This window comes from Sus scrofa, chromosome 17 (genome assembly GCF_000003025.6).
Source record: "Sus scrofa isolate TJ Tabasco breed Duroc chromosome 17, Sscrofa11.1, whole genome shotgun sequence".
In the NCBI taxonomy this organism is placed as follows: domain Eukaryota; kingdom Metazoa; phylum Chordata; class Mammalia; order Artiodactyla; family Suidae; genus Sus; species Sus scrofa.
In genome coordinates this window covers 27,255,010-27,274,158 of record NC_010459.5, presented here as the reverse complement: position 1 = coordinate 27,274,158, position 19,149 = coordinate 27,255,010, and the positions used below count along the sequence as shown (strand labels likewise).

The 19,149-nt window shown below is 45.2% G+C and overlaps 1 protein-coding gene across 1 annotated transcript in view; it reads right to left on the bottom strand.

Moving 5' to 3' along the window:
• SLC24A3 (solute carrier family 24 member 3) overlaps positions 1–3,927 on the bottom strand; it is a 510,304-nt gene extending 506,377 nt beyond the window's left edge. Inside the window, 1 exon segment of the mRNA XM_021078001.1 lies at positions 3,420–3,927. Within this exon segment, the coding sequence (XP_020933660.1) occupies positions 3,420–3,867 (448 nt within the window). The 5' untranslated portion in view covers positions 3,868–3,927.

The following is a 19,149-nucleotide window of genomic DNA, read 5'->3' as shown; positions in this document are numbered from 1 at the left end:
GCCAACAGATGGCAGGCGCCCCAAACGTGTCAGTGATGACGCCCCCGCCCAAGGACAGCAGATCCCAGTGTCAGTCCCCAGCCCTCCCAACTCTCCAGCTGAGGTCCCAGACATAATGCAGCAGAGACAAAGCTATCCCCACTCTGCCCTGTCCAAATTCCTGACCAAGTACCCTTGAGTAGAAAAACAAAATAGAAGTTTGGCAGCACTATGTTTTGTGGTGATCTGGTATGCAACAATAGTAACCAAGCCAAAAAGTAGCTTAAAGTTTACACATATATATGCATGCATAATTTTTATATATATATATATTCACTATTCACCTCCCTAGGAACCTTCTAGAGGGGATATCTCATTACTCCTGAGTTACAAGCTCTGGACTTTATTCACACCACTTCTGGAATAAAGAAGACTTAGGTTCCTTACTTCAAAGAAAAATTAAATACTTTTAAACCACTCAAAACACACAAAGCAATCCATTCACACTGCGAAAAGAAAAAGAAAAGAAAATCCTCGTTAGCGAATCTGACACCTTATTTCCAATGGCTTTGAAAACATCAGAACTAAGATTTTCACTGGCAACAACTAAATAGGGCACCCAGGGCTCCTCTTTCCTTCACTGCTGGAGGCTCAACCTTCAGCAAGGAGTGTCTGCAACTTAAATGAGACTATGCATAGAAAGGTTACATAGCACAGGGACGGAAGAGAAAAGCCTGCCAAATTCCAGTTGATGTTGTCACTGCTTTTGTTGTTGTGAGAATCAACATTTTTCTTGATTCTAGCGTTAATTCTTCCTGACTTAACCTTAACAGGGCTCCCATCTCATCTTAGCAGAAAAGAATCGAGACTGAGTTTGGTTAGATGTCCTGAAAGGGATCTCCAATCCCAGGCAATTAGAAATGCTATTCAACATTATGTAACACACCTGCCTCAATCCCTATTTTGGTTTGGTAAAAGAACTGTCCTTTTTGTATATATATAAAAAGAAAGAAAAATCAATATGTGTTAGAAAACAGGCTTCTGAGAAGTTGCACTTAATCACTGCATGGTTTTCAAGGTGGATAAATAAAAATACCACCTTTGGTGTGTATGAAGGTAGCACTATGTGGTTACATAAATATTACAAAGCTGCACCCAGTGATGAATGGTAGTGGCATGAATACCAGGAAACAGAGGTGGGATCAAAGAGCCAGGTCACCTCCTCTAGATTTCTTCCTCTCTTCCTCAACCTCTGTGTGACCCTATCACGCGGGATCTCCGAGTCACAGTGTTTTTAAAAAGAGACTAAATTCCAAACTTTTTATCCACCCTAAAAGGACCCTCAAGGACAGCAGCGCCAAAGTTGCCAGGGTAAAAGTCACCATTCAAATGGTTGAGGGTGCTGATCAGAAACCTCTCAAGCAAAATTAGTCATTTGCAGCTTCACGCACATTAATCCGTATCTTAAAAACGACATCGAAAAACCCGGGTCTTGCGAAATACTGCTGAGCATCACGTAATGAAACTATCAAGTGGAAGAATGGTGATTTGAGAGAGAATTACAACTAGCATGGCAGTAGGGGCTGCGTCGCACCCCTCCCAGTGGGTCCTCTTAAGCCTCACTTTTATGGAGGGGGATGGAGGGGGTGGAGTGGCAGGAGAATGCAAATGGTAAGAAGGAGAATGATCCTTGGAAGGGACGATGGAAAGGGCTGTGGAGTGGAACTAAAACTGAGTTGGTGGCACCTGGACAGAAATGTCCCTGCTAGAGAGACCATTTCCAAGTGACACCTAGTCACCAAGTTTCAAGTTTGCAGAGTGTCTGGCACACCTCCCGAGCTGAACACCCCAGCTTTCCCAGGGCCAAGGCAGCCCACTGTCGTGGATGGACTTAACTGTCTGGGTCACATTCTCCATCCAGACAAATGTCATTTGTAGCCTGGAAAGCGGTGGGAGCACTATGGTTCACAGAACCCCAACATGCAGGAAAATGGCCGGCATGTCATTGACTTGAAACAGCCCTTTCTGAAAGTGGTGCAAAAAACAGGCTGGCTTTGCGCTCATCAAAACTGGGAAGGTGAAAAGGGGGTGAGTGAAAACGCTCTTTGTGAGAATTGGCCAGGAACTGCTTCCGGCAGGTCTGATTCTGCCCTTGGACAGAGGTTCAGCCTCCCTCACCCGGCACAGTCCTGAGGTCGGTCCCGAACGCCTGACATTGTAGGCTGCAGGAGAGACAGAGAGAACCAAGGAGCCTCAGGGCTCCACTGAAGACCAGGACGGCCTCTCTATTACCATATATGCTAAAGTCTGTCAAGAGGTCTGCTAAAACCTGAACCAAGACCCGCCACCCGCTTTCCCCGCCAGGCAGGAGAACAGCCTATTTGGGGGAAGGGGTCCTTTTCTTAACTGATGGCACCCTTAAAAATACTTGACCACCCCTATCCAAATGCCTTCATTCTGCACTTCCTAACACCTGGTATGGGGGCTACGTCTACCTCAACACCAAAGCATGTATTTGTAACTGCTTTTTCTTACAAGCATTTATATGGCTGTTTTCCCACAAACCGGGCCACTTGAATTGGCTGGGATATAAAACCGTTTTACAACAGTTATTCTTCCAAGCCTTTCCTCCATTCCTTTGACTGCTCCATACCCAGGATCCAAACTCTTTCAGTGGACAACTGTTCTAAGCACATTTCTCCACGAGGTCTACTGCAGCTCCAGAAAGGCCAAGGACAAAAATCAGACAAAAGTTGTGAGTAAAGGGGGGACCCACGGCAGGGCATCCGTGAGAGCAGGGATGGTGCGGTCTAACAGTTTCTTCCAGAGCTGCAAGTCCGCAAAAGGGATCAGTCTTCCCAGTGAGTGGTCAGTGGAAGAGAACCAGTCTGAAACCCCAGCCGGCACTTTTTTTTTCCCACCAGGAGTTCCCGCACCTGTTCTGGAAAGCCCCGGGGATGGAGCTTTCCACCCGGGTTCATCCCGTCTGTGCCTTGCACGGATAACTAACTGTGCGTTTGCCAGTCAACCAGCCCTCTTCCTGCCCTCTGTCCCCAAGCCAAGGAGCGCACAGGTGGTCAGCCGCACAGGTACGAAGCTTACCAGGACAACTTTAATAATGGCCACCGGGGACTTGTTTAGGGTAATGGGCCCCACCGCCGCCGCCACCAGCCCTCCAGCTTGTGAGCAGGAAGGGCAGAGCCAAGAGGCACAGGTAAGGGTTCCCAGGGCAGCCAGGCGCCCCAGCCTGCCGGCCGCTGCCGCACCGCGCGGCCCCCGCCTCCGGGTCCCCCTCCGAGGGGCAGAGGGCGTCTTGGCCCCGCACCCTGCGCGCCTGGCCCCGGGAGCCCCGAGGGGCAGAGGGCGTCTTGGCCCCAGGAGCCCCGTGCCGTCGCCGCCAGAGTCGCAGCGCCCACTCGGGGCGGGCGATGAGCACTCACCGTCGTGCTCCTGCATGCTCGACAGCGACCAGAGCAGCAGCGCCACCAAGGCCAGGAAGCAGATCTGGCTCAGCAGAAGGTCCCTTCGGCGGCTCCGGCGACGCTCGCGCTCCTCCTCGTCGGGCGACGGCGGCATCCTCCTCGGGAGGCAGGGCGGCGGCCCCGTTGGGGGCCCCGGCGGGCGGCGGCCGCTCCGGTCGCGGGCGGCCGCGGCGGGGACCGCGGCTGGAGGCGGCTCTGCGCTCGGCGGCGGCGTGTCCTCGCTGCGCTCCTGGCCGGCGGCCGCCGCCGCCTCCCCTTCCTCCTCGCGGCTGCCGCCGGTCTCCCGGTCTTCGTCCTCGTCGTCGCTGTCGCTCAGTCCCTCCTCTCCGTCGTCCTCCTCCTCGTCGCCGCTGGCCCGCGCCGCCGCCTCCCGGCGCTCGGGGTCCCCGTCCTCCTCGCGCGCCATGGCTCCCACGCTCGGCGTCCGCGCTCGGCCTCGGGCGGCGGCGCGGCGGGGGCGGCGGGGGCGGCCGGGAGGCGGGGGCGGCGGCGGCCGAGGAGGAGGAGCGGGAAGGACCGGCGGGAGGAGGGCCCGCCGCTGGTCAACTCGGCCGGCTGGCGAGGCCACCGGGGGCTGGCTCCGGCCTCGCGGGCTGCGGGAGCGCGTCGCGGGGCTGCCCGCCTACTCCATGGTCCGCGCGCCGGGCCGGGGCCGAGCCGGGGCCGAGCGCGCCGGGAGCACGGGGCGAGGCGGCAGCCTGCGGCGGCGCGGCGGCTCGGACGCGGGCGGGGGGCAGTGCGGGGGACGCGGCGGCGCTGGCCAGCCGGGCGGAGAGGGGGCGCGTGGGGAGGAGACTGAGCGGGGAGGGAGCCCCGCGCGCGGTCCTGAGATCGTGCCGGCGCGGGAGGGCACCCTCGGGAGGCACGCGCTGCCGAGAGGCGGGTCTCCGGGAAAAGGGGTTCACTCGAAGTTTCCGAGGAGCGGAGGGTCTCTCTCGCCCCTTCCTCACCTTCTGCCCAGAGAAGCGCGCGGCGAAGGCGCTGGGATGCCCGCCGGGCCACCGGGCTCGCTTCCTCCCTCGGGTCCCCGGGGTTTCCCTCCGCCCCCTTGTGGGGATCCCCCTGAGCGCCGGCTGGGGACCTGGAACAGGACTCCCCGGAGGCTCTTGGGCTCGCCAGGGGTGTCCTGGCTCCCGCCTCTGGCCCAGGCTCACACTTCACTCGCAGATCGATCGTCTTGGACCAAGCCCAGAGCTGTGGCTGAGGCAAGGAGAGCAGCTGGCACTGTCCTGGGGCAGGGCGGCCCGAGGGTCCCTGGCCAAACTCGGGAGAAGGCTCCTGGTCTTCCAGGGAGCTTTGGCCTGCCTCTACCTCCTGAGGTCAGAGCCCTAATTCCTGGAATTGCCCTGCCTCCAGTTCTCCTCCTGCCATCACCTTCTTGAGGTGTTGGCCTGCACCCAGCGGTCTCAGGCACAGCCACCCTCCCTTCTTGGGCTTCGGGCTTCCTCCCTGGTGTCTCCCCTGGGCTGCTGGCCAGGATGGTGGATCTAGCCCCAAGGAGGAGGTGCCTTTGTGATGGCGTTGAAAACAGAAGGGCTTGTTCAGAAAAGGCTCACCGGTATTGGTCCGGGTGACTGTCTCCATGGAATCCAGTCATATCAGGGAATCCAGCTTCTGACATCTTGTGGGGTGGGGATGGGGGGGAAACCTCTGCACAGGTTTCTCTACTCCTAGAGGACTCAGAGAATCCAAATGTGCACGCCTGTGGGTGGCCTGCTAGCCCAAGTCTCCTTAGATGACCCCCGACAGCATCTGGGGACAGCAGAGTCACCGCAAAGGACAACACAGGCCTTCCTAGGTGTCTTCCTTTCCACGGAGGGAGCCAGGAAGACGTCGCTTCCTAGGCCTGTTGTTCATTGACTCCTTTCTCAGAGGCGCAGAGCACCTCCCTTCCCCCACGATGCCCCTGTGGCTGTCCCTTGGCTCAGGTTACCAGGCACCAAGGAAGATTTGAAACCCTGAAAATTCATCCATCAACATTTTGGAGACACAGACATGAAATTCAGGAGCTCAGCATACCGTCCTGTATTCAACTAACCAAGAAAGACACTCAAATCCCTTTTTCTCGTGTAAATAGGAAAAATAAAAGGGAGATCCGGGAATATGGAACTAATTGGGCTAGGGAATGAGCACTGGCTCAGGGGGAAATTGCTGCAGGCACCAGGAATTGTGTAATCTGGGCTAGGAGAGGTGTCAGGAGTGGGGGCGGGGTGGGAGTTGCCAATTCCCTGGAAATTTTCTCAGCACCTGCACTGAGAGGAAGAAGCAGAGCAAGCTGGGAGGGAGAGAGGGAGCCAGAGAGACAGCTCACTCCTATCGTGTATAAAAATGATTTTTTAGTTAAGATTCATTTTGACGGATTTCAGAGCCAAGGGGGGATGCTGAAGTGTAGCAGAGACAAAGACCCCCTGGAAGCCAACCACCATCCAGGGAAGAAAAAAAACAGAAGCTTCCTGTCCCCAGCCTGACAGCACCTAGGGTGAGTGGGTCCCTCACCCTGCAAAGCCATGGCTTCTCTGCAGGATGGAAGGTTCCCTCTCCCCTCCCTCTGTCAGGCAGGTCCCTTGAAAACAGTTTTGTCCTCCTTGCCCTCTCCGTCTGCAGAAGCTCCCCCAGGAAACCGAATCTGGGAAGGAACCAGAGCTGAAATAACTAAGGTGCTATTTATCTTTCACCATCAGGATCCTCATCAATCCCGAGGCAGATTTGCCTTTTATTTCTTAATCTGTTTGCATTTGATCTCACATTTTATGCAAAGAGCCTCAGGGAGAAAATTCCAGGCCCTGATATATTCCTCTGAGAATTCACTTGCTTGGAAGGAGGTGCATCGCCCCAGGATGGGGCCGGCCCCCTTCCAGGAATGAGACAGGCGTAGTTACGTAGTTACAGGCACCTCCTCAGCCTGGCACCCTGGTCCATGCCCCCTGTTTTTATCTCCTAAAATCATTCCAGTTTCAGCTTCATGCAAAGACTGTGGACTGGATGTGGGGGCACAGAAGTGGTTCGTCTTTGCCGTAGCTCTGCCTCTACCATGTGAAAAGCCCTCAATAGACCACATGCGCTGATGTCAGCCTGAGCTCCCTCATCAGCTGGCAAGTAGGGCCCAGACCACCCATGTGTTATGTGCTCTCCAGCCTCGTTCCCAGGCTCCAGCTTCCCCAGCCCACAGCACCCAGACCTGATAGAGCAGTTTCCACAACAAAGCCAGGTTGTGTCTCCCTAACACCAAACAATGCCAGCTGTGTCAGACAAGCCACCGACTGAGATGGAAGGGAGAGGGCAGAGGAGAACTCAGGGGAGTCTCTTGCTTGGTGAGGTGACAAGTCTCCTCGCTGTGCGTGGCTGCCTCTAACACAGGGAGACAGGACCAACCAGAGAGAGGAAAGGCAGTTAAATGTTCACGTAACACCTTCAAACACGCCAAGGCCAAGCAATGGTGAAGCGGGAAATAGGTGAGAGACCTGTGTTTCTAGAACAGTCCTCGGATGTGGCACCACTGTCACACCTGCCTAGAGACTTAACCCCCCAGGCGCAGTGTGGTCAACCCTGGCCCTGGCCAGACTGATCAGCTGCTCTTCACCTCCAGACATGTCACCGGCATGTCAGTCACTTAGTTTCCAGCAGAACCACGGCTCCACCAAGAAAGGCATGAAGACTTATCTCCCTCCCTATTCTTGTCCAATGCCCTCTTCAAAAAGCAGGTACGGAGTTCCCATCATGGCTCAGCCATTAATGAACCCAACTAGCATCCATGAGGATGTGGGTTTGATCCCTGGCCTCGTTCAGTGGGTTAAGGATCCGGCGTTGCCGTGAGCTGTGGTGTAGGTTGCAGATACAGCTCGGATCCCACGTTGCTGTGGCTGTGGCTGTGGTATAGGCTGGTGGCTACAGCTCCAATTGGACCCCTAGCTTGGAAACCTCCATAAGCCATGGGTATGCCCCTAAAAAGACAAAAATAAAAAACAAAAAACAAAAAAAGACCGGTAAAACTGCTCCTTTAGATGCTTCTTGGAGTGTCAGCATTTTGAAGAAGACAAAATAATCAGTCCTAGACATGCATGAGCCCCCGTTCCTGGTCAGAGGGTGTATGAGAGTATTGTGTCTGCAAGGTGGAGTTCACATTATTTTAAGCGTTCAAAACACACTCAAAGGAAACTTCTTATTTTATCATCATTTCCAGTTTTTCACTTTCTTTTTGCCCAAAGGTTGGCATTTGTTTGGATTTTGCATCATTACATGGATGTGACTGTAGATATTTTTTGCGTAATGGACCACTGTCATATCCTCAGCTGCCCATCATCTTTTTAAAAAATGCATTTATTGAAGTGTATTTACAGTCCCATGCCCACAGCTTAAGCGTTTAGCTCAATGACTTTATATATGTATATATATTTATATATATTTATATTTTTTTATATTTTATATATATATATTTATATATATTTTATATATATATTTATATATATAGAACCTACTTGGGTTCCAGATCACAACTTAGAACCTTCTAGGCCCCTCCTCCCTCAAAGGTCCCCTCGTGCCAACCTCCGACCAGGAAATAATCCTCAGAAGGCGGCCCCTCTTCCCACCTCTCCCTCACCCCTGGGTCATCGGTACCCATCCTTGAACTTCAGGTGAGTGGAGGCTGTGTTTGCTCAGCCTTTTTTCTGTAGGGATTTGTCCACACGGGTGTGTAAAGCTATGCCTGTTTCTTTCTCATGCTGCATTGGTGTAGGTTGTTTTCTACCTGATGCTTCATTTCCCTTCCAAGTTTAGTGTCAGCCAAGAATAACCAAACCACTGCCTCTGGATCAGAGACAGATGACCTTCCAGATTAGCTTGTTTTAGAAGGAACTTCAGCTGAAATTGAAACAGTCATGGGCTGCTTCTCAAACTGGTTACGCTGCTCATGGGTAACTGCGGGACAATAGGTCAACTGGCAAACTTAGGGGGTCGGGCTTTTCAAGACAAGCCTAGAAGAATTCTTAAGATGTGCATAAAATTTGGAGGCAGGTTTTACTGGAAAAAGCACAACCCATCTCTTGAGCATTCTTTCCATCCCCTTTTTCCTTTTTTTTTTTTTTTTTTGTCTTTTTGCCATTTCTTGGGCCGCTCCCTTGGCATATGGAGGTTCCCAGGCTAGGGGTCTAATCAGAGCTGTAGCCGCCGGCCTGCACCACAGCCACAGCAACGCGGGATCCGAGCCGCGTCTGCAACCTACACCACAGCTCACGGCAACGCCGGATCGTTAACCCACTGAGCAAGGGCAGGGATCGAACCCACAACCTCATGGTTCCTAGTCGGATTCGTTAACCAATGTGCCACGACGGGAACTCCCCCTTTTTCTTCTAAATGAGAGGAAGATAGAATTAAGGTACCATCAGGAAAGAGTCCCTCCATCTGTGGCAGAGCCATGGAGGATCCTTTCAATCCCACATTGGTGGACAGAGAAAGTACAAGAGATCTTATTAAAAATGTCAATTCCCAGTCCAGCCGGAGGAAATGGGATTCAGGAGGCCTGGAAATCTACACCATCCAGAAGCTTCCAGGGATTCTTCCATATAAATGTTTGAGCTCTCTTGTTTTAGAGGGCAGGACAGCTTGGCATGTGTTGTCAGTGGATCCTGGAGAGCAAATATGTAAAGGAAAAATATATTACCTAGCCCTTTTTTATTTTGAAGTGACTCCTTTTGGATATTTGGAAGAAATAGAGGTGGGGGAGGGAGAAGGAGCGAGAATGGAGATGGGGGAGGGGAGAGAAAGAACTCAAACCCACCCTATAGCTATGGTTATATCTATCTCCTCCTTCGCACAAGTGTTACTCAAAAAAAAAAAAAAAGGCTTCTGTAAAAAAAAGATAATCTAGAGCCAGGGAAATAATAAAGAGGTTAACATTTAAATCCTCAGAAGACAAAAATGAAGTATTCACAATTTGACCAATTTGCTAATTCTATCAGAATCATTGGGAAAGAAAACACAGAAATCCCACTAAATTGATTTTGTCAGTGTGAACTTGGGCAGACAGGATGCTGAGTGTGGCAGGCAATCGAAGAAGGGCCCTGGGAGCCTATTTTTATGAACATATAAATATTAGGCTTAGGTTTCCTGGTTTTTTACTCAAGAAAATAGATCTGTTAAATGTTTTCTCATTTCAAAGTTTCAAAATCTCATCCTGGAGTTCCCACTGTGGCACAACAGGATCGGTGGCATCTTGGGAGCACTGGGGCCCAGGTTCGATCCCTGGCCTGGCACAGTGGGTCAAGGATCTGGCATTGCCGCAACTGCGGCTCGGATCTGATCCCTGGCTGGGGAACTCTATATGCTGTGGGGTGGCCAAAAAAAAAACCCTCTTTCTGATAGACTATGATCTGTGTCTTAAATGGTGAAAGCAAGCTGTATTATGAATTGTATTGTCATTTTTGCAAAGTTAAGGAAAATCACTTATGTCTCTCTCTATGTATACTTATATAAATATGTTTATATTATACATAAAAATATATATGGTCAGCAATGGTTACTTCTGGAGGTGGGATTACAGGATTTGGGGTGGGGTTAGTGATGTGGAACTTTCACTGTTTTACACCGGTTTTTATTTTTAGACTGATTTTTCTGGCATCAGCATGTTCTGTTTTTCTACTTTAAAAAATAAAGAAAAATTAGGAATTCCCGTTGTGGCTCAGCGGAAAGGAATCTGACTTGTATCTGACTAGGAGGAAGGTTCCATCCTGGCCTTGCTCAGTGGGTTAAGGATCCAGCATTGAGGTGAGCTATGGCATAGGCTGGTGGCTACAGCTCCTATTCGACCCATAGCCTGGGAACCTTCGTGTGCCTAAAAAGATTATTTATCCTAAAAAGATAAATTAATTAATTAATTAAAAGAATGTGTTAGTAGTTAAGGCAAATTGACGTAAATGAAGGGAACGGAGATGTATGATGCTGACAGGGTCAGCCAGGTCCAGGCTCCCGCCCTGCCTCCCTGTGCGGGCCCTGTGCCCCATGTTTCCCTGGCTGCCCTGTGCCAGGAGACTTGTTTCTGGAGGCTTCTAAGACCGAAGAGGAGGGCAGCCCACCAAGTGGTTTGCCTTGATAGGCAGTGGGGCTTTTGCATGGAATTCAGCCTCAGATGTAAGGCAGAAGCCATTTCTTCCCTGAGCCTCAGGTCCCTCGATGATAGCTAGGAACATTTTCAGAAGAATGTTTGCAGCAAGGAGGCCTTGTGAAAACACATAATATTCAAAGGAAGAGATGCTGGAGTCGGTAGCTCTTCGCACTTCAACAACCCTGTGTTATCCGTGGGAGGGTCTTCCCAGCAAACCCCGCCAGCAAACCCCTCACAGCTGGAATCTAACTGCAGATTGGAATCTGCTTCCATTCAAGCCCCGCTTGACTGCTAGTATAACATCCTAAGAGTTGTTAATACACGACCCGTAACCAAGTCCCTGTCACCAGAGAAACCCGAGGTCAGGGTCTGAAACAGTGGGACAGCGCCACGGTCCGGGGCTGTACTCATTTCCTTCTCTCGTTTCATGCTCCAGCCAAGGGTTCCCAAGGAGAGGTGGACGGTCCCCACTGCCCACCGTGAAAAGCTGTGGTGGCGCGCCCCCTGCTGGCGGTGGTAGACATCTTCCCGGGGACATGCTTCCTTCCACCCCATGGTCCTTGACGGGTTCAGCTTCATCTCAGACCGAATCCGGTCTCTGTCCTTTCCTGGTTGTGTTTCTGCTTAGGCAGCGTCTGACGTGGGGGTGCCTGGTACATCACATACAGCACTCCTTGTCTCCAGAGTTTGTTTCATTGGAGAGATTTCCCTCAAAATTTCGCTAGCAGCTGTACAGCCTGAAGGTACCTAAGTATTTTACTTGTTTAAAATGAAATCCACTTTGAATATGTACACCTGAGGTAGACAGGACCCATACATAGCAGGTCCTTCCCAGCCATTTAGGTCCTTGCTACTCAAAATGCTGCTCATGGACCAGGAGCATCTCCTGGGAACTCATTTAAAAGCAGAATCGCAGAATCCACTGTGCACCTGATGAATCAGAATCTGCATTTTAACAAAATCCACAGAAGATTTCTCTACACATTAAAGATGAGAAGCATGGACTCAGTTGATGCATCCTCTTAGATGAGATGACTAGAACTTCATAACTACCCATATTTATGGCTAACTACAAATGTTAACACTCAAGATTACATGTACCGTTTCATTTTGTTCCATTTTCCATGTGTCATTTGCTTTTAAACACTTCTTAAATAGGGGAAACCAACAAAACCCTATTCCTAATGTTTAGCACATGAAGTCATCTACAAGCAATAGATTCTGAAGTCTTTGAGGAATAAGAAGTCCAGCTACACCATAGACATTTAGTTGCATAGCAAGTCCCTCCATTCCAGATAGTACTCAAAAGAAGAATTTCTTTTTTTTTTTTTTTTTTTGTCTTTTGTATTTTTAGGGCTGCACCCGCGGTATGTGAAGGTTCCCAGGCTAGGGGTCTAATCAGAGCTGTTGCTGCTGGTCTACACCAGAGCCACAGCAACTCCAGATCCAAGCCGCATCTACAACGTACGTACACCACAGCTCACGGCAACAGTGGATCCTTAACCCAATGAGCAAGGCCAGGGATCAAACCCTCAACCTCATGGTTCCTAGTCGGATTCGTTTCTACTGTGCCATGATGGGAACTCCCAAAAGAAGAATTTCTAAGTTAAATCCCATGCCCATCATAAACTGTATTAGTTCACAACACCACCAGTGTATAATGCATTTAAATAAAAAACAGGGTATAAATTAAACTGAAAATGCAGCATGAGAATTTGAGAACATAGCTGTACGCTGGTATACTTTTTTACTTTCATTCAAAATGTTTCTACCCATAGTCTGCATTAGTCATATTTTCATGAGGATATTATGTTTAAAAATATCAAGTTTTTGAGTAGGATGACATAAATTATTAAAGGAATGAAAAATAGTCCTTTGATATGTTAAAAATTGAGCAGAATGATTTTTTTAAACTTCAGACTCATTTTAAACTTACAGAAACTTGCAAAAATAATATAGAGTTCCTGTAAACCCCTCATAAACTTCCCCTAAGGTTATCACATTTGAATATTTATGATATGATAATAAAATCTATAAAATTCACACTTACTACTAACTAAAATACAAACCTTCTTCAAACATGACCGCTTTTTCTACTAATGTCCTTTTTCTATTTCAGATAGAATTATCCAGGATCCCACACTGCATTTAGTTATTATTTCTCTTTTGTGTCCTCCAATCTCTGACAATTTTTCAGTCTTATCTTTCACGATCTTGACACTTTTGAACAGCACCAATGGTGTATTTTGTAGAATGCTCCTCAATTTAGATTTGTCTGATGTCTTCTCATGATTTGCCCGAGGTTATACATTTTTGACAATGAAATGATGCTGAATCCTCAGTGCATCAGGTCAAGGGCTTTGTAATGTCAATGTGTCTTACTACTGGTGATGTTAATCTTCATCACTTGGCGTTAATATCTTGGGAAGTGACTTTCAAACCATATAAACTTGTTTCTCCTCAAATTGCACCCATTAATTTTAATAGCCATCGGTGGAGCTTGTCCACAACAACGGTTATTGTGGTCTTCAACCACTTTATAAAAAGTTACTTACCATTTCCCTGAGGAATTTAATAAATAGTAGGGGAAACTTAAGTGTGTGTAAGCTGGCTGGGAATTCGAGCTGCATTCAACTAAAACAAGGGGTGGGGGGAAGAAAACAGAAGTGTTCCCCTAAATGTTGTATTTCTGTCCTATCTTGGAATCCCAGGGAGCTGCTTAAGTGCAGCACTCAACTTCAAGACTTCCTAGATAAGACTGTATAACCTCTCTGTTGATATGAATCTACCAGCCAAGGAATCAAGGCTTTTATGAATTAGAACTGCACCTTTAAAAGAACAAGACTGCGATTCAGAGTGAGAAAATGTAATAACTAATATAATAGCTAACTGCCTATATGATCCCAAACCTAATGTTATTAAAGCATATAAATCAAGTGGATGTAATTATTGACAATGAAAAAGATGGCATTTTTAAGTCATCCACATTTTATTAGTATTAACAAATTCTTTTGAGAGACACCATTTTGTCCTTGATTACTTAAAGCAGTTTTCATGAAGAAGTCTCCGGTCAGACTTACTGTGTGATGCCATTGGTGACCGCCAATTTTAAAATGTCATAGTTCAAAGGTGTTTTTTTTTTTTTTCTTGTTTTCCTAAAACATGCATTCACCTCTCTTTGTATTTAAGAGAAACCTCAGAGGCACTGAAGTTACAGTAACAGCCCTTGCTCCACATGCAAGGGCTTTTATTCCTTCCTAAGCAACAATCTCTGATTCCAGAACTATGAGTGAGTATTTTACCAATACTAGGGCTCAACAGAACCAAGAGATATTTCTGGGTTTTCCAGTTATCTGCAAAATAAGGTGTCTTTTTCCTCAATCATGAAAACTTCAGTTTCTTTCTTCTCTCTAACATAGAGAGCTACTACTTCATCATTCAAAGTGGTATACAGCTATCAGAGAATTTCAAGTTTTTGGTAGGAGGAACTGCTAACCCCTCTCATTGTAATCACAGGCTTAAAGGCTTTTGATCTTTCTGAGTGCCTCATTATAGTAATCCTCACATGTAACATGATTATTAAGATGTTCTATTGTGCCAAAAAATTTCACCTGGGCACTGTTTCACTGGTTGCTTTAAAATTCTCTGAGCAGAAGAACAGTAAAGGGGATAGGTTCAAGTCTTTTCCTCCATAATAGCAATGTGAACACTGGGAAAATGGTCAGAGTTGACTTTTTCAGGACCCTGAAAATTAACCAACAATCTTGGGGGAGGGCCATTTAGTCAAGAAAAATATGACTGAAGCTAAGTAAGAACAGCAAGTTTTGTAGCATCTTAACTTGCCTCATTCCCACCCCCATGGCTCAGCTCCATTGCAGCCTTAAAACAAATAGCCCACAGTCACAGTCAGAACAAGCATCCTAGTAGCCACCGGAATAGGTAGTTGTCATTATTTGACATACCAAGTGATTCTCTGGAAACCCTCTCCTTATCTGACCTGACTTCGTGTTCATTAACAATGAGTAGTCTTTTACCTGTGGAAATTTGTTGAAAATAATTTAGTGACAATTGTTTAATATCATAGCTGCCTATAGCAGTGAATAGCAGATGGGACAAACATTAAGTTAAACAAAATGCTTAGAAATAAAAAATAGAGGAGTTGCCATTGTGGCGCAGTGGTTAACGAATCTGACTAGGAACCATGAGGTTGCAGGTTCGATCCCTGGGCTTGCTCAGTGGGTTAAGGACCCAGCATTGCCGTGAGCTGTGGTGTAGTTTGTAGATGTGGCTCGGACCCTGCATTGCTGTGGCTGTGGTGTAGGCCAGTGGCTACAGCTCCGATTAGACCCCTAGCCTGGGAACCTCCATATGAGGTGGGATTGGCCCTAGAAAAGGCAAAAAGACAAAAAAAAAAAAAAAAGAAAGAAAGAAAGAAAAAATAGAGAATGGGATGTTTGTAGAAGGCTTTGAAAACTCCTAGTATTCCTGGGAATAAGGACAGTCACACACATGTATAGGACAGTGTGCATGACCATGGCTGTGCCCATGCTGTGGAATGACCCAAGAAGGCCCTGAGTTCTCACTTCTGGCTGACTTGAGGCTCTGAGTAAGTAGGAAGAGAAGGATTAGACAGAGTTGTATACTGCCTGGTTGAGTGTACACACTGAGCCTCTTGGCAAAGAACAGAAGACTGTTGGTTCCAGGCATTTAAGGAAACCTCTGTCCAAATATAATTGACCAGTAAACTAACCAAGCAGAGATTTTAATGGCTACAAATGACGAAGAATGAAGACTTTACAAAATTAGTTCAGAAGAGTCAGTGAAAAAACAAATAGCAACAACAACAAATCCTAAGAAGGGGAAATAATCTGGTTTTCGGAGTCATCACATTATTTTACTTCAGATATTTTCAAAACAGATGTGAAACATGTAAAGAAATAAGACTGTATGGCCCATAACAGGGCGGGGGGAACAGTTAATATAAACTGTTCCTTATGGTAAGAACTTTAAATCAACTATTTTAAATATGTCCAATGAACTAAAAAACTAAACATATAAAATGATCTCTCACCATATAGAGACCATCATTTAAAAGATTTGGTTTTTTTTTTCAAAGATATTCTACAGTTAATAAATATAGTAATTGAAATGAAAAATTCACTAGAGTGTCTCAACTGAAGATTTGAGGAGGCAGAAAAAAGAATCAGCAAACTTGAGGGTAGATCAATTGAGAGTATGTGGTCTGAAAAAGAGAAATGAAGAAAGATGAAGAGTGGCTTATGAACAGATGACAGACCTGTTGGACATCATCAGGTGTACCAACATATGCATAATGGGAGTCCCAGATGGAGAATATAGTAAAACAAATAGAAACAATATTTGAAAGTTTCCCATGTGGATGAAAACATTAATCTGTACATGCAACAACTCCAAGCAGTATAAACACAAAGAAATCCACATGTAGACATAGTATAATTAAAGTGTTGAAACACAAAGAGAATGTTGAAAGCAGTAAGAGAGAAGTGATTCATTACACGCACACATGGGCACCTCAATAACAACAAATTTCTCATCATAAATCATGAAAGTCAGGAGGCAGTGGAATGACAAAGTCAAAGTGCTAAAATAAAAGTATTGTCAACTAAGAATTCTATGTCCAGCAAAACTATCCTTCAAAAATAAAGAATAAATTAGTGCATTTACAGATGTTTAAAAAACATGAAGTTTTTCACTAGCAGGCTTTCTCTAAGGGCAATGCTGAAAAAATTCCTTTAGGCTGAAATAAAAGTACACAAGAGAATAACTCAAATTCGCATGAAAAAATACCAAGCATGATAAAGATAACTACATAGGTATATATGTAAGACACTATAAATGTATTTTTGAAACACTTTTATACTATATGATTTAAAAGGCAACTGCATGAAGCTGTAATTATAAATCTGTGCTAAAGGTCACATAATGTATAATGACAATAACATCATTGGGGGGGAGGCAATGGAGTTATATGAAAGCAAAATGTTTATATACAACTGAACTTAAGATGGTATTAATCTGCATATTATTAAGATGTTAATTATAATCCCCCAAACAATTATTAAGAAAATAAACTTTTAAAAAGTGTAATAAATGACAAGAGAATTAAAATAATACCCTAGAAAAATATATATTTAACACAAAATATGCCAATAATGTAAAAACAGAGAAACAAAAACCTCAGATATATAGAAAACAAATAGCAAAATAGCAATATTTTGCCTAATTACATTAAACAGAAATAGGTTAAACTCTCCAGTCAAAAGGCAGAGATGGGCAGAATAAATGAAGGAAAAAAGTATGATTTAATTATATGTTCTCTACAAGGGACATACTTTAGATTCAGAGACACAAATAGATTGAGATTAAAAGGGTGGGGGAAAAGTTGTTACGCAAATAGTAGCCAAAAGAGAGCTGAGTGGCTGTATTACTATCAGATAAAATAGATTTTAAGCCAAAAAGTGTTACTAGGGACAAAGGACACTTTATAAAAATAAAAAGTATCAATCCTTCAAGAAGATATAATGATTTTAAGCATATATGCACCTAAGAACAGTATCCAAAATAAATGAAGCAAAAACTGGCACAAAAGAATGGAGAAATAGACAAATAAAAAGTAACAGTTGAAGACATCTATAATCCACTTTTTTTGGTCTTTTTTTTTTTTTTTTTTTTTTTTTTGGCAGGGGGAAGCACACCTGTGGCATATGGAGGTTCGCAAGCTAGGGGTCCAATCAGAGCTGTACACGCTGGCCTACACCACAGTCACAGCAACGTGGGATCTGAAACAAATCTGGGACCTACACCAGAGCTCATGGCAACACCATATCCTTAACCCACTGAGCAAAGCCAGGGATCAAACCCACATCCTCATGGATACTAGTCAGGTTTGTTAACCACTGAGCCACAATGGGAACTCTTATAACCCACTTTTTTTTTTTTTTTGTCTTTTTGGGCTGCACCCACAGCATATGGAGGTTCCCAGGCTAGGGGTCTAATCATAGCTGTAGCTGCAGGCCTACATCACAGCCACGCCAGATCTGAGCTGCATCTGCAATCTACACCACAGCTCACAAAATGCCAGATCCTTAACCCACTGAACAAGGTCAGGGATTGAACCTGCAACCTCGTGGTTCCTGGTTGGATGCATTTCTGCTGTGCCACGATGGGAACTCCCCTTATAACCCACTCTTAATAATGGATAGAACAACTATAATTGAGATAAATAAGGAAATAAAAGATTTGAACAACACTCTAAACCAACACTACCTAACAGACATGTATAGAACACTCCACCAAATAATAGCAGGAAATACATTATTCACAATTGCACATGAAACACATCTAGGATCAACCAGATATTAGGATTAAAAATAAGGTTAAGCAAATTTAAAATAATTGGAATAATAAAAAAGTATGTTTCTCCATTAGAATGGAATGAGATTAGAAATCAGTAATAGAAGGAAAATAGGGCAATTCACAAATTGGTGTAAATTAAATAAGGCACTGCTAAATAGCCAATTGGTCAAAGAAGAAATCATACAAAAACTAAAAAATAGAAAATATACTGAGATGAAAACACATGCACACACACAAAATTCATGACATGTGACTAAAGAAATGTTTAGAGGGAAATTTACAGCTGTGAATGCCTATATTTAAAAAAATAAAGAAGTCAGATAAATAATCTATTCCCTCACCTTAAGAAACTATCCAAAAACAAAAAGAGCAAACTAAACTCAAAGCTAGAAGAATGAAATAAATAATAAAGATTGGAGTGGAAATAAGTGAAATTATAAAAATAAAGACAATAAACAATATAAAAGATTGTTCTTTGAGAAGATAAACAAAATTGACAAATTTAGCAAAACTGATCAGAAGACTTAAAAGGAGAGGACTCAAATTACTAATATAAGAAACAAAGGACACTTCTACCACACTACAGAAATAAAAAATTATAAGAAAGTACTGTGAGCAATTATATACCAAGAAATTAGATAACCCAGATGAAATACACAAATTCTTAGAAAGGCACAAACTACCAAAACTGACTCAAGAATAAATAAAATATCTGAATAGACCTATAACAAGAGATAAAATTAGTATTTAAGGAAATTCTCACAATTAAGACCAGATGGCTTCACAGATGAATTTTACCAAATGTTTAAGGAAGAATTTAAATGAATTCTTTACAAACTCTTACAAAAATAGAAGAGGATAGAACATTTTACAACTCAATCTATGAGGCTAGTACTTTTCTGACACCAAAACCAGACAACATCACAGGGGAAAAAAAAAAAAAAAAACCTTATGCATATAGATGGAAAAAAAGTCAACAAAATAGTAACAATCTAAAACCAGTGATGTACAAAAAGTATTACACTATGAGCAAGTGCAAATTATCCCAGAAATACAAGATTGGTTTGACACACAAAAATCAACAAATAATAGAGAATTTCTGTAAAATAAAGGGCTAAAACCACATGATCATCTTTCTTGATGCCCCCCAATCTGATAAAATCCAACATCCTTTCATGATAAAAATACTCAACAAAG